The sequence below is a fragment of the Lonchura striata genome, chromosome 2, assembly GCF_050655825.1.
Source record: "Lonchura striata isolate lonStrDom1 chromosome 2, ASM5065582v1, whole genome shotgun sequence".
In the NCBI taxonomy this organism is placed as follows: Eukaryota; Metazoa; Chordata; class Aves; order Passeriformes; family Estrildidae; genus Lonchura; species Lonchura striata.
This window is the reverse complement of record NC_140704.1, coordinates 157,327,969-157,343,303: the sequence shown is the minus strand read 5'-3', so window position 1 is coordinate 157,343,303 and position 15,335 is coordinate 157,327,969. Positions and strand designations below refer to the sequence as shown.

The 15,335-nt window shown below is 47.9% G+C and overlaps 1 protein-coding gene across 14 annotated transcripts in view; it reads right to left on the bottom strand.

Annotated features, from left to right (window-relative positions):
- Positions 1 to 15,335, bottom strand: part of SACK1H (scaffolding CK1 anchoring protein H) — a 42,296-nt gene that overhangs the window by 21,121 nt on the left and 5,840 nt on the right. For 11 of the 14 annotated variants that reach the window (XM_085574086.1, XM_085574087.1, XM_085574089.1 and 8 more), the window contains 3 exons: positions 3,519 to 3,979; positions 2,003 to 2,167; positions 1,545 to 1,669 (listed from right to left, as the gene is read on the bottom strand). In XM_085574086.1, the coding sequence (XP_085430212.1) occupies positions 1,545 to 1,669; positions 2,003 to 2,167; positions 3,519 to 3,979 (751 nt within the window). Of the gene's footprint in view, positions 1 to 1,544; positions 1,670 to 2,002; positions 2,705 to 3,518; positions 4,001 to 4,430; positions 4,451 to 15,335 lie in introns of those variants that run through there. The other 3 variants (XM_085574098.1, XM_085574099.1, XM_085574100.1) reach the window with 3 other exon arrangements.

Genomic DNA, 15,335 nt, shown 5'->3' with positions numbered 1-15,335 from the left:
GCCCTGCAGCTACGTGATACACAAGACTGTTCCCAAACCTGACAGCTTGATTGATTGTGATCACATCTTTGCAGAGAGTTTTACAAGCCAATAACTGATTTCTGTTCTAAAAAGCCAATCAGTCATGTCACCCAGAGTGAGCTGATGATAATCCTTGTGTGAAGCAGATGTTCCTGTCTTTAGCACTGTCAGTAATGACCTAAGCAACAGTCAGCATGTCCCCTCAGCACCTGGCAGGTGACACCAGTCAGGGGGACCCCAAAGGCTGGCAGATGTGCCAACAGGAACCTCCAAAAAGACAAACCCAAGATCTTATTCCTGGGATGGCACAGCTCTTCCACCCACACAGTTTGAGGGGACTGAACAGAAGGAGCTGAACTGGAAAAGGGGGAGGAATATGGCGTTCATCTTCCCAAGTCAGGCTCTGCCTTTTCTTCCCCATCTGCTGAATGATGGAGAGCAGGGAAGGGATCCCTTACTTTGCCTAGTCTGTGTGTGCAGGTTTGCTGCAGCTGTTACAACTGTATCACAACCCAGGAGTGTTCTCACCTTTACAGTTCCCTACCACATCCCTGGGAATCATGAGGGATACCTTTGTGAGGCTTGGCTGCCTGCTGGGCTTAATCAAAACCCTTAGAATTACTGTCTTTTTTTTTTTTTTCCCACACGACAGATTTTTTAATTCTTAATGTGAAGGAAGCTTGGTTTGGGGTTGTCTGGGCTCAAGGCCTTCTTCCATTGGTGCATCTACCACCACTACAAAATGGAGTATTTTTCCCAAAAAATTGCTACTCAGTGTCCTTCAGTGAGCAAAACTTTTGTCCCTGATATCCATGAGGAAATGCCAAAATGCTGCTTTACCAATTCAGCAGTCTCTCACAATCCCAGACTGGTTTGGGTTGGAAGGAACCACCACACCTTGTTTCACCCCCTGCCACGTGCAGGGACACCTTCCACTAGCTCAGGCTGCTCCAAGCCTCATTAAGCCTCATCCTGAACACTTCCACAACTTCCTACTTCAGAAATGATACAATATTGGAAAGCCCAAAGCACATGGGAGTGTGGCAGAAGCAGTCCTGAACAATTTACTTGATGCTCTCATAAACAAGAAATTATCCAATCAGAACAGTGGGTTGTTTGGTACAGCATCATATGTAATTATTTTCAAACATCAGGAAAAAAAAACCAAAGTGAAATCTTATTATCATGGAATGTGCACTTTAGTCAGATTCTTACAATTTTTTTCTGGATGGGGCTTGGAGCAGCCTGGGATAGTGGAAGGTGTCCCTGCCCATGTGGGGCTGTGGGGGTGGAACAAGATGAGCTTTAACGTCCCTTTACACACAAACCATGCTGTGATTTGATTATTCTGTGAGTGGAGGTCAAAGTTCATTTGGTCCAGTCTAAGATGCAAATCCTATACTCCTTATGCTATGGCAAATTCTCCCTGGAATGTATCAGATGGGAGCTGAGCTCCTCTGCAGCCAGCCCCATGCACAAAGCACCTGAATCTCTCTCTCTCTGAGCTGGACGGGGCTCCTCACCTGTAGTTGCCACTCAGCACCACCATGCAGTCCACCAGCAGGAACTTCTCCTTCAGGTGCCCCTTGAAGGACATCCCCGTGCGGCAGTAGTAGGTTGGGCCAGACACTGTCCTCACCCTCAGGAACTGCAAACCAGAAAGGCACCAACTCAGGTGGGACCCTCATTCCCTTCCTGCCCCTCTTTCCCTGCCTCCTTTTAACCTCCATCCACCCCTGACTGAGATTATCCAGTTCCAGTGGTTCTGCCTGCAGACACACCAATGTACAAACCCCTTTCTCTGCACATCTCCAGCCCTCACCCTGTGTCGCGCCAGCTCTCCTCACTTTCTTCACACTCATCTGTCACCAGGGTACTGCCCGTTCTCCCCTTTCTCAGGTGTTTCCTGCCATACTGGCCCTCTGTGTGGCAGGACACATCCCCTCAGGACACCAATCAGATGGGACAGGTCTTTGCTCACCTCCACATAGTTCAGGTTGACTCTGCACTTGGCAGCTGTGTCGAGGAAGAGCTGGGAGTTCATTTCATCCAGCAGGATGTAGACAGGCACGCGGCGAGAAGCAGCATCCAGCACCTCAAACAGCAGATCCACATCAGTGAAAACATCCATCACGATGGCCACCACCTGGGGAAGGGATGCAGGACACATGAGCCACTGTGCTGCCTCGTGCCCTGACCAACCGTGTATCCCAGCTTCTCACACCCCAAAGCTGCAGGGTCTCCATCTCAGCTTCCATTTGAAGCAGGAAACATCCCAGTTAAAAGTCCCATTAAGCACTGTGGGCCCCAAACTGGAAGGAGAATTTCTGTCCACGAAGGTGCATGTTCTGTGTATTCAGGTGAGGGGAAACCTCCATGTGGTGTGTTTCCCAACTCATCAATCCAGTAATTCCACGATTTTTTTGGCCATGTAATCACACTGGATGGCGTATGGAGCTGGTCACCCCACTCCAACATCCCAGTGCTATTTTTAGGTAACTTCCTGGCCAGCATTCAGGCAGCCACTACGCAGCTGCATCCATGTGCTGATTTTATGGGAAGCAGCTTCATAGGTCTATCTTCCCATTCTTCCCAGCTCCCTGAGTGTAAATCCTTGATGGAAAGGGCAAAAGGAAGGAGTAAAACGCTTCTCAGTGTTGCCAGGGAGAGAACAGGACACAAACTGAAACACAGGAAATTACAATTAGGTTACAGAAAAGCCTCTGGGACTCTAAAGAGACCATCAACATGGGAACAGACTGTCCAGAAAGGTTTAGTCTTCACCCTTGGAGATGCTCAAGGACACATCCTGAGTGACCCTCTCTAAATGACCTCCTCTGAGCAGGGAGGTGAACAGGACCAGCTCCAGAGGCCCCTTCCAATCTCTAATGTTTTGGGATTCTGTGAACTCTTGGTGTATTTTAGCATGGCCTAGGACATGGTGCCATGACAGCAGAGCAGCAACAAGCTTTGGTGCAGTCAGTGGTGGATTTGAATCATCCTGCTCCTCTGTCAGGTTCTGGAAGCAAAGTTAAAGGAATTAGCAGAGGACCTAATGTTGCTCAGCCTGGAGAAGAGAAGGCTCCAGGAAAACTTTACAGCCCCTTCCAGCGCCTAAAGTGGCACTGAGAGCTCAGGAGGAAGTTTGGACAAGGGCCTGGAGTGACAAAACAAGGGGAGTGGCTTTACACTGCCAGAGGGCAGTTAGATGAGCTATTGGGAAGAAATTGTTCCTTGTGAGGGGGATAAGACCCTGGTACAGTGTGCCCTGAGCAGCTCTGGCTGCACCATACCTGAAAGTGTCCAAGAACAGTTTGGACAAGGCTTGGAGCAATCTGGGCTAGTGGAAGGTGTCCATCCCCATGGCAGGGGGGTGGAAATGGATGAGCTTTAAGGTCCCTCTGACCCAAACGACGGCACTATGATTCCCTATCCTGATGCTTCTCTGGCACACGTGTGATTTTACCTCTGCTCGAGCTGGGCTCTCCCTGCCTCACCTGCTGAGCTGCTCGAATCATCCTGCGAGCCTCCTCCTTGATGCTGGGGTTGTCTGGTGGGGGTGGCTGCACCAGTGTCGTCACCTCTGTTCCCCTGAAGCCAAAGACCATCGGCCAGCCCAGGTCAAGCTCAGGAACGGCCAGATCTGAGTTCATGGGCCAGTAAGTCCCAGAGGATCCATCCATATCATTGTCCCCCGCTGTGTCCGTGCTGCCCTCCTGGTTGGCATATTGGGGCTTCTGGAGGTTCTGGATTATGTGATCCACCTCGGAGCCACAGAGGAAATCGGGGGCCGCCTCCTCGGCCAGGAAGCGCTGGTAACTCTCCTTGCCCTCCTCTGTGAGCACATCCAGGGCCAGGCGGTAGTACTCCTTGTAGTGGGGGGGAAGGTAGTTGGGGTCCAGGGGATTGTCCCCCTGTGAGGAGCTTTGGGATCGACGAGCCATCAGGGGAGGGAGAGCTGCAGGGAAATAAAAAACATCTGTTTTTTATATTCAGATACAGCAGTGGCATGACAGCAACACATTCAACACAGCCTCCTCAGAAAGCAAAGGTAGAGGTTAAAAGAACATGGAGCAATGCCGGAGAAAGTTCAATCCAAAGGCATGAGAGCCTAAAATTAGGCAAAGGTGTGAGTCACTTAACCATTACCTTCACACAGTTAACTGTTTTGGGCCAAAATACAGTACAAATCAGCCAAGCAGCTCTGGGATAAGTAAGGCCAATGCATCCAACAGAATGATCAACTTTCTCTTTTAGGCTGCTGGTTCATAAGCTTCAATTTATTGTTTGTTTAAAAGTCAAGAGCAAAGCTGTAGATGGCTATTATCTACACCCCATTAAAATTAATTTCCAAATGCTACAGAATTTATTTACTATGTGTAATGTGGCCCTAAACCAAAAGCACCTGCCTGAACACAAGGGTACCCTCTGGACCCTTACGGCTTGGGTATTGTCAGCACCTCAGGATGTGAACAGAAGCAGGTAGTGCGCAGGTGCAGGGGTGTTCTGCTGGTGTAACACAGTCAGAAGGCAGAAGAATCTCCATGAGATGAATGAAGAAATAAAAGACAAGGGATGTGATCACTTCTTCAGTCTCCTCATGTTAAGAAAAAACAGCTGAAAGGAGCTCAAACACAATATTTGGTAATTGTCTATAGGGGACAATTTTTGGAGACTATAGACAAATCTGATTTAACCCATTTTTGGAAGAAAAGTTTGCTGTGCCACAACAGCAGTATCTGATTGATCCACAGAATGCTCAAAGCACTTTGGCTTTAGACTCTGAATTAATGTCAGTGCTGGAATGTTCTTTTCCTGCAGCCCACCACTGAGGTACCAGCAGAGACTTCCTCCTGATCTCCAAAAGAGTAACTCCTGCTGAGTGACGTTACTGAGTGAGCACAGGAGGTGAGGGTCGCTGCTGTTGTTGCCATCCAACACATCTGCTCCCAAAACGGGAGGGATTGCCATGGACTAGGAGAAGATAAAGACCTCACACTCATATTATCACTCATTAGAAGCTGTAAGGACAAACCAGTTTCAAGTTCTTATCCAACCACCTGCCCAGTACACAGCAGTGCTCTGTTACTCCTGCCTCAATCTCCCACAGATTACTCCTGCTCCAAAGTGGAACTGATGGTAAAGCTGTGTGATACAACAGAAAAAATTACAGTCTTAATGTAAGGATAAGAAAATCCAATAGATAATAAATCCTCTCTATAGTTCTCACATACAGCTGCGTATACAGCCTGAATTATCTGCATTTATCTTCCCTCTCTAATTCTGTCTTTTTTTCTCTGTGTAAGAGAAGAAAGTACAGAGCACTCCAGTATGTATCTTTGGTGGAAGGTGCCCCTGCCCATTGCAGGAGCATGGAACAATAGGGGCTTTATGTTTCCTTCCCACCCAGACCATCCTGGGATTCTGTGATTTTAGGATGCTCAAGTCACCAATGTTCCTGCTCTTAACTATTTCAGCAGTGTCATTTTAAGGACTTGCTCCCACGTTCCTTTAATTTTGGACAGAAGAACAACATATACAACTCATTCATATATGACCCAGGAAGGGGACAGAGGTCCCACAGCAAACTGCTCACAGTGTTCAAAGATGGGAGTGTGAGAGACAAAGGATCAAGTGCAGCATTAAAAGGAGGTAGTATCAGAAGAACCCTGTGGTACTGCTGGGCAATCAAATCAAAAAAGCGGAGGAAAGGTCATGCTGGTGAAGTGACAAAGCAATTTTATACTGATTAATAGAATTCTTTCACTACAGTTATAAATGAAGAAGACTGAGCTTTAAATAAACATCAGGCAATACTGACTGCTTTGCTCCCAGTGTTTACAGTGAGGAGTCACTTGAGTTCCCCATGTGGTACTGAGTACATTTGTGAATAAGCAGGGAAAATGGCACCAGCGAAGAAGTGAATTTGATGTGAAAGCAAACTGCTCCTCGTGCGTTTCCCTGAGACACCAGAAGAACACAGACACGGAGCTAGGGCTGTCCTGGTATCACTGAACCCAGCAGTGGGGGTGGGCTGCTGGCCTGGATGACCAGGAGGAGCCTGCAGGGGATGTCTGGAAGGGGTCTGGAAAAAACCCATGGCTCACAACTGTGAAATATAAACCACAAGTTGTGTTTGTGCCCCCACAGGCATCTGCCCCAGTTCTTCACGTGTTCCATAGCTTGAAGCCACCTGGTCTGCTGGAAGGCGTCCTTGCCCAGGGCACAGGGTGAAACAAGATGAGTCCATTCCGACCCAAACTATCTTGTGCTTCCATGATTCCATTAAGTGTTGGCATCCTTTAATTCCTTGGGTTGTGACAAGAACAATACCATGTTGATGAATTCTCAGTTTGCATGAAAAATGCTTGTTTATATGTATAAGTGAGTATCTAAGTAAATAAATAAATAGCTATACACACACACATAAATATATATACACACATGCACCAAGTTCTGGATACTTCATTTATCTTCCAAAATCCTTCCCTGTCCAAAATCCTTCATTTATCTTCCAAAACCCTTCCCTAAAGCAGAAGAGAAGAAATTACCTGGAACCCCAAAGGATATTTATGACCTTTTGTCACTTTGGTGGGTGTGAACTGAGTTCAGGTCAAGGAATAAATAAAATTTCTCCTGCTCCATCTTGCTGACTTCAGATGGATTCTGCAGTTAGTTAATGGATTTTTATAATTCTGTTTTGCTCTGTTCCAGCCTTTGGGATGACCTATTTGCAGCTGGCAGAGCTCTGAGGCCCTGGGTCAGATTTGGTGCCATGAAGCTGCTGACTGCCAGGCCAGTTCGCCAGTTCTGGATCAAACCATCCACTATTTGGAAAGCAATTCCTCTCCAAATCAGATGTAAGCAATCACATACCAGTTCTGACTGAAACCTCCCTCTGGCATACAAATATCAAAGACAGAACTGGCTTTTAAACTCCTGTCTTTTCACTTCTCTCTTAACTGGTCTTCCTCCATTCCAAGTATGTCCATTATCCCAGTGAAAGGCTGGATTCGGTGGAGGAGCAGTTCCCATGCCTCAGGAAATAGGAGATAGATTACTTACTGTGCCACACTGCCCTGCTATTTTTTTTTACTCCAGAACTGTGTATTCCATGTATTTTGTAGGGCATTCCATATTTTAAGCCTTGGTTCTGGTTTTAACCAGAGTTCAGGGAGCACGACAGGTTTCCCCTCAGAGGGACAGGAGCCTGGACACACATCAGTTATTAGAATTATCAGCTCTCTTCCCTGAGGGCTGGATTGTCCTTGATCAGGGGCACCTCAAACAACCTGCAGGAGACTGAGAGGAGACCTCAGTGCACTCCACAACTTCCTCATGAAAGGAAGAGGAGGAGCAGATACCAATATCCTCTCTGGGGTGACCAGTGACAGGACCCGAGGGAGCAGCTGCAGCTGGATTAGGGGAGGATTAGGTTGGGAATTTAAAAAAGGCTTTTCCCCCAGAGGGTGACTGGACACTGAACAGGCTCCCTGGCAGAGTTCAGAACATTTGGACAACACTCTCAGGCACAGGGTGGGACTCCTGGGGATGGTCCTGCTCAGGGCCAGCAGCTGGACTCAATGTGTGGCCTCTTCCAGCTCAGCCTACTCTGTGATCCTGTGACTCCAAGCAGGGGTTGGCTCCCTGTTTGAACTTCACCTGCAAATCTATTTCCTGCAGCTTCTTTCACCCCAGAAAAAGATAAACGTTGTATTTCTGGAATTCTGAACGACCAAAGCTGTCAAGGAATGTAAGCAACAAACTGAAAATACCCCAAATGTAGGTTTTCAGCCTGTAACTACTGATTAATAGAGAATTTTACTTACTTACATGCTTGTATATTTTATTTAATTAGAAATTTCATTTTATTTTAATTGCTGGTCACAGTTTACAAAATCTCCTGACATGAGTAATGAGGGTTTGGGGGAGAAATGAGAATGCTAAAAAGAATAAAGTGTGGCAATTTGCTTGGGGGGGGGGTATCTTTATAATGGGTAACAAAATATCTTTTTATAATGGGTAACTGTGTGCAGTTACAGCTCAGGCACTGAACAGTCAGCAGGTACAGGAAGAGAGGAGCTCATGCCAACCCAGCACCTGCAGCTCTGAGCAGCTGTGTGATGTGTTCAGCCAGAAGGAAGCCTGAACATCCCTCCTTCCATTCCCATGACAATATTGGAAAACTAAGGCCCTGAAGTCTCCTAGTCCAAAAACCCTGCAGTGCACCTCCAGAAGGGAAGAGGAAAGTTCAAGCACATCACCAATGTCCTCCACACCTTCAATAGCCACAATTTTACCAGGAAAGGTTTCCCAGGAAGAGTGGGAGAGAACTGCCCCAGCACTAGACATGAAAGGAAACGAATCCTGCTACATCCTGACAATATGGCCTGGGAAAAAATTCCAGCAATTCTTTGAAGCTGGATGTTTTGAGCAGAAAACACTGATACAGGAACTGAGAGATTCTTCAGATCACTGAGCAGACTGACAACATCCCTACTGATCCTGCAGCCAAGCCCCTGCTGCTTCAAGGAAAGAAAAAAATCCAGAATGTAAATTAGGCAGCAAAGGAGGAAATCTACTTCTCCCCATCACCGAGCCCTTAGGCCTTGGGAAAGTCTCTATAAATGAACTGCAAACAAACCATAGCCAGGGCAGCAATTGAGGTGCTCATACACAGGCTCTTCATGTCACCCGGCATGCCTGAAGGTACTTGGCCTGGCCTCCAGCTGCTGCCAAGGAGGCTGTGGGTCTCTGCACGGCAGGTGTCATACTTGCCAAGCTTTCAATGCCCAAAGGCACCTGGAATATCCCAAAACCCCCAGGTTTCAGAACCAGGATTACTCCTCCACGATCAGTGACCAAATGCATATGTACAGTGTGCCTATCTGCACCCCCTTACAAGTGATGGAAAACAATAATATCCAAGAAATATGGGATAGGATTCATTACAGACATGCTCATGTTTGGCCAAATATTCTCTTAATTTTTCTCCCAGACTTTAATAAATCAGCCGGCTAAAGCCTCAGTGCTCAGACCTCAACTGTTTTAACTCTGAGATTTCCCCTTACCCTGTCACACAATCCATCCTACCAAGATCCTGCTTGGAACTGTCAGTGCTTTATACCAGAATTTACCTAGAGGATGGGAAGCAGCTTTGACAGGAGGATGAGTCAAATTTTGGGGACACACTCCTGCCTGTGAGGGTGGGGAGGCCCTGGCACAGGCTGCCCTGAGAAGCTGTGCATGCCCCATAACTGGCAGCATTCAAAGCCAGGCTGGATGGGGCTTGGAGCACCCTGAGCTAGTGGAAGGTGTCCCTGCTCATGGCAGGGGTGGGGAACTGGATGAGACTTAAGGTACTTCCAACCCAAAACATTCCATGATTCCTTCCAAATATCCCATCTAAACCCTGTCTTTTGGCAGTGGGAAGCTATTCCCTCTTGTCCTGTCACTTCAGGCCCTTGTCCAAAGTCCCCCTCCAGCTCTCCTGGAGCCTCTTTTGGCACTGGAAGGGGCTCTGAGGTGTTCTCAGAGCTTTCTCTTCTCCAGGCTGAACACCTCCAGCTGTCCCAGCCTGGCTCCAGAGCAGCAGGATTCCAGCCCACACTTACGTGTCACAGTGTCATTTCTTCAGACATTCTAGAAGTCTGTTACCTTATTTCATGCACTTCTCTGCTATCCTAAGTGATCATTCTATGAAATTATGTCCATAAATTTAGAAGTATCACCACTCATGATCAGAACCTTTAGAACCAAACCTGCAAAATTTAGTTTCTCCTTTTAATGCAATGGCTGGAACAAGCATGAGCATAGACAGGTACACAGAACAGTGTGGAAACAACCACGGAATCTCCTGAGTTGGAGGAGACACACAAGAGCCATCAAGCTAAACTCCTGACCCTGCACAGGAAGCCCCAAGAAGCCCACAGAAAGAAGGTGGTAGGAGTACTGTTGGCACTCTCCTCCACACACAGATTTGGGCTGGTGGCTGGGTTTGGCAGGAGGAAGCTGCAGAAGAAGAGAAGGCAGCTCTGTGGCTGTTTGCAGGAACTCCTCCCATGCTCGGGGGCAGTGGATAAAGGAGAGCACGAAGCAGCTTGTTGGAAACCTAACAAGTGGGAGATGAAGGCGGATGGAATGGGCTGAAGAGAAGCAGAATCCCGGTCTGCTCCACCCGTCTGCCTGGGCTGTGTCAAGGACACTGCACAGCTGCTGCAGCAGTGCATGGGGAGTCCAAATGGACTCACTCCCCTCCATGGTCAAAAACCATCAGGAGAGGAACAGGTGGAAAGGAAAGAGCAGGCAGGTCTCAGCCATCCCTGTGCTATGATCAAGGTGGAGGTGATGAGGCAGTCTCCAAGGGAAATTTCCCTTCAGCTTGGCCTGAGATCTGCTTCTGTTCTCACTGCTATAAATGGGAGTGACTTTACTGGCTGTGATCCCAGTCACATGCATTTGGTTTTGAGATTCCTAAGAGCTGTCAGACCCCCTCAATAAAGGGAAAAGTCAGACATGATCACAGCCTGCAGATTCCTCCACATTGAAAAACACTCAACCGCATGGAATATTTAATATAAGGAAAAGTGTCTGTCAGATGAAGCTGGAGGTAAAAACTATCCCTTTGCCTCTGGATTCATTATAGGAGCAGAAACTAGGAAAAGCACAGACCTGTTGATGTGGGCAGCATTTGGTGCCTGTCCATATTATGTTTCATTTCAACAGACTTTTACTGGGTTTTTTTCCCAGCAGAGCAGCAGGGAATCACAGATTCAGACATGCTGTGATCACCACAAAACCCTACAGATTAAAATAAATAAATAAAAGGACCTGCCTTTCTCCAAAGCCTTTGTGCCAGGTGCAAAATCAAGGGCACTGGACCATGTTTGCCCAGTCTAAGCAAAAGGGAACCAGCTCAGTGCTCCCTTTGTCTCTCATCTGCTGTGCCTGGTACCAGCCCTGCTGATGCCTCAGCACCTGGGGCTGGCTCCATCTGCCTCCTCGTGCTGACTCCAGTGCTTGTTGTTACGTGTTCTGCCTGCACAGCCAGTTCCCAGGCTGCCTCGCTCAGGTGATCCCTTCCCTGGCTGGACCTGCTCCACTGCTTTGGGACACTCCCAGGAGCTGAGGCTGCCTGAAGCACCCAGGAAGGAACTGCCTGTGAGGAAACAGGGCTGTAACCCAGAGTCTGCAAAGGGCTGGGAAGACCCAATCTGCTCCCCAGACCCCTTATGTGCAAGTACAGACAGAAGTTCCTGGGCTCAACCACCTCATCTTCTCACTGCCCTAGACCTAGCACCAAGAAAAGAAAGACAGCACAGACAGACTGTTCTTCAGCCACACTCTGCACAGCCAGCCACAAACTCCTCTGTGCTATCAACACTCCAAGGACTTCCAAACTATGAGTGAGAAATGAATGAAGGCACTTTTGATCCCTGTGATGGGCCTCACCTGGCCTGTACACCATACTCAGTGGCATCCCTGACATCTAGGGTGGGCTGTGAAAAAAATTAATGTTTCCAAAATGGCTCTTATACATGAAGTTTACAAATCAATTATTTAAAAGAAAATATTTGGCCTCAAAAAAAAAAAAGGAAAGTTCCTATGCAAAGAGACTGCTGATGTTCTGGGAGGGTTGAGTTTAGGAGAGGACAACAATGCCTGAGGGAAAATGACTGGAGCAGACATGGTGACAATGAGACATGGAAAGTGTTAGCTTGCTCTCAAGAAAATGCTGTACTTGGAAAATGATCTGGGAAGGGACTTGTCTCCTTGAATATGGTTTAAGGTGTGGGGTTTTTTAATTCTGCACTGTGTGATGGAAGGACAAACCAGTGCCTTCTGATCTCACTGCAGAGGAAGAACCTGTATGAACAGCAGGACATGCTCGTCCTCACCAGAAGCTGCTTCTGCATGCGCTCATTTTCCATCCCAAGGGTTGGACTTCTCCTGAAAAGGATCCTGCTAGTCTTACATGGCTGCAGGATCCGTAGTTCTGAAGTGCAGCCCAGAATTTCCTACTTTGGTCAGAACAGGTGGCCATGGAATTGTGCAAGAGCTGGGGCAAAGAGGAAGCTGCCCAGAGAAGATGTGGCTGCCCCATCCCCGGAAGTGTCCAAGGCCACAACGGATGGGGCTTGGAGCACCCTGGGCTAGTAGAAGGTGTCCACAGCAGGGGGTAGGAGAAGATGTCTTGAAGGTCTCTTCCAACCCAAACCATTCTGTTGCTGCATGATAATGGATGCTGGACCCCTTCCCATGAACTGCTCTTCTCACCAAGGAGGGCTCAGGCACATTCCTCACAACAGGACATGGAAATACAGCCAATAACCTGGACTAGGCACTGTTTAGCTACAACTGCCTCTGCCAAGTCCTAATTCTTATTTTTTCTCTTTCCATTCTTCTCTCTGTATTTCCTGCTGAACCTTACCATGTTCTCCTTCTCAACGTCCTCTTCAGGCAACAGGTTCAAAGCCTGGGTTACTGTCAGAATTTCTGGCTGGAATTTGTTATTCCTGTCACAATGCCATATAATGCTCCCAGACCTTCTCCTGTGGTCATCTGAACCCTGATTAACTCCATGTTAATCATCTGAGAGAATGTCACCCCATTCTTCAGTCTGGATGGTCTTACGTGGATCTCAGTCATCATTAAAAAACAGACAGTACCTCTGCCTGCTGCTGGGAGTTTCACTGCAGAAGTTTTGGCCATCGGATGAGAAATTGCTTCAATTAATCCATTTTTCACTGAGCTTCCAGAGATGGCAGCTGCACCGTTTGTGTTCATACATGTGGCCACTGACCCTGATAAATGGCTTCAAGAACTCTTTCTGTGTCTCAGATGAGCAGTGAATGCCCTGAATGCTGCAGGCATGTGGCAGAGTAGAACTGGTACCTGGTCTGCACCTCCAAAACCCACTGGACTCTCACTCATCTTTGCTTACTAGGGCAAGGGATCCCACAGAACATTCTTTACTGGCGAATCAGAAAGTGGCCAGACATTTGGAATATTCAGGGGATCTTTCTGCAGGCCAGAGGAAGGGAAAACTGGCAGAAGAATTATATGTTGTAATTTTCTTTGTGAAGTGGTTACTGAGACACCTGTCAACGTGTCCCACAGTAGCAGCATGTGAACCTGTCAACCTTAACTGTCCCATGCAGCAAGGGTACAGAGTGGACAGGGAAATCTGAGCTGTGGGAAGTCACCAGCACAAAATCTGATGTTTACAGCAGCTGGAAATGAAATGTCATCCTGCACGCAGCAGATTATCTGAATAATCACGGAATCCTTTGGACTGAAAGGCCCCTTGAGACCCTCGAGTCCAACTGCTCTCCCAGCAATGCCAAGGCCACCACCAACCCATGTCTCAGACATCTACGACAGCAATGCTCATGTCACCTTCACTATCCTGCAGCCAATCCCTTCCTGTGCATTTTTATTCAAAAGGTTGCAAGTATAAGGAAGGCTAATATGGACAACTTAAAAAAAAGGACAATCCATGTAAGGTCTAATTTGGAGAAGAACTATGTGCTGCCCTTGAATTTTACTTCCCCCACACACAGATTTTAGAAATGCACTCATCAATCTCCTCTTCCTCATTAAGACTACAAAAATCCAGCAAATGGGGCCTGATAAGCAGTCTAGACGTGTCCCATGTAATTGTAAAATGCAAAGAATTCCAATCCTGCAGGGTTTGGAAGTGAATTTCCATTGTCTGGAAAGTTTTGGTTGCCAGAAAAATTGCCTAGAACATGAGTGAATCTGTCCTGAGCCGCAACCCTGCTCTGACACAAGTATACAGACATTTCCACACTTACAGAATCTCAGAATCAGAGACTGGTTAGAGTTGGAAAGGACCTTCAAACCCATCTTGTTTCACCCCCCTGCCATGGGCAGGAACACCTTCCAACAGACCTTCCAGGTTGCTCCCAGCCCCATCCCAGCCTTAAACCTTCCAGGGATGGGGGAACAACAACTTTTTCCTTTGGCATGCAATTTCCCCATAACCATATGAAGAGCAAGACGTTTTCCCTGCCTCAGAATATTCCTATTGCCAGGTCACAGCAAATCCAACTCTCTTTCTACCTCTCAAATGCAACTGTAAAGTCCCTCGGGTAAATAGGAGTGAGACCAAAATGAAAACAACTTTCTCCCCCTAAAATGCAGCTCCCATGTGTCTATCTAATGGGGATGGGACACACCATGCTCTCCTGCCTCCTGATCCAGGGAGAACATCTGCACAGGGAACTGGAAACCGGCACTTAGCACTGCTGCCACTGTCACTGCTCTGGTTGGGGGTAGTTTGCTGTTACTGACCTATTTTTGGCCTCTCTTACAGCTGAGCATATTGCAGCTTCTACAAATCAAATGCTTTCAGCAGCAGAAGGATGTGATCAGTACTTCTGGTCCTTCACAGGGGCCTCTTCCCTTTCTAACTGTTCTAGATGGAGAACCCAATCATCAGGCCACGCAAGATCCACAATTGACCCCTACTGACCCTAACCAATTTAGAGTAAGCAACACGGAACCATCCCCTTCCTGTCCTCACACACGCCCTGAGGTCTGTCAGGCTCACACCTATGGAAAACTCAGCAAGTGCTAGCCCGTGTGCCTGTGCACACCTGTCCACACGCATCTGTCCTTGCTCCTGCCTGTACGTGCATGGCTGTGCCAGGGCTCGTGGGCCGTGTCAGCACTCAGTGCACACCCAATCCCTGTGTGTGGAATGCAGGGGCCTCGGGAGCTCCTTCCCAGCTCCTTGCCCACCGCAGTCCTTGGCCCTCAAACCCACATCCCCTCTGTCCCAATCTCCTGACCATACATCGTTACAGCATTCCTGGTCCAAAGAGAAGCCTGGCTTGGCCTTTGTTATGGGGAGCTCAATCAGGCTGCAAGACTCTTCCCAAAGAATGAGGCTGAGTTTGGGAATACCCACCCCTGAGGGATTTCTCAAAGGGGAATGGACACAATTGTATGAAGTGTTTGATAAGCAATTTTGATCTGAAGACAGAAGGGTCCCTTCCCTTGCCATCCCCGACACAGCTGGGACATTCCAAGTCCTTTCCCTCACCATCTCCAGTCCCTGCTGCCTGCACTGGAACGTTCTGGGTCTATTCTTACCCCATCCCCAGTCTCTGCTGCCAGCACTAGGACATTCTTTCATCCCCCTTGCCTCTCTCATCTCCTTCTGTCTCTCTCCCTTCTCGCCATCATGGCGTGACTGGGAGCTCCTGCCACTGGAGCCTTCCGGCACAGAAGCAGCAACCTCCTGCCCGTGTATTGCCTATGGAATGCCCTGTCCCAGATGCCGGGTG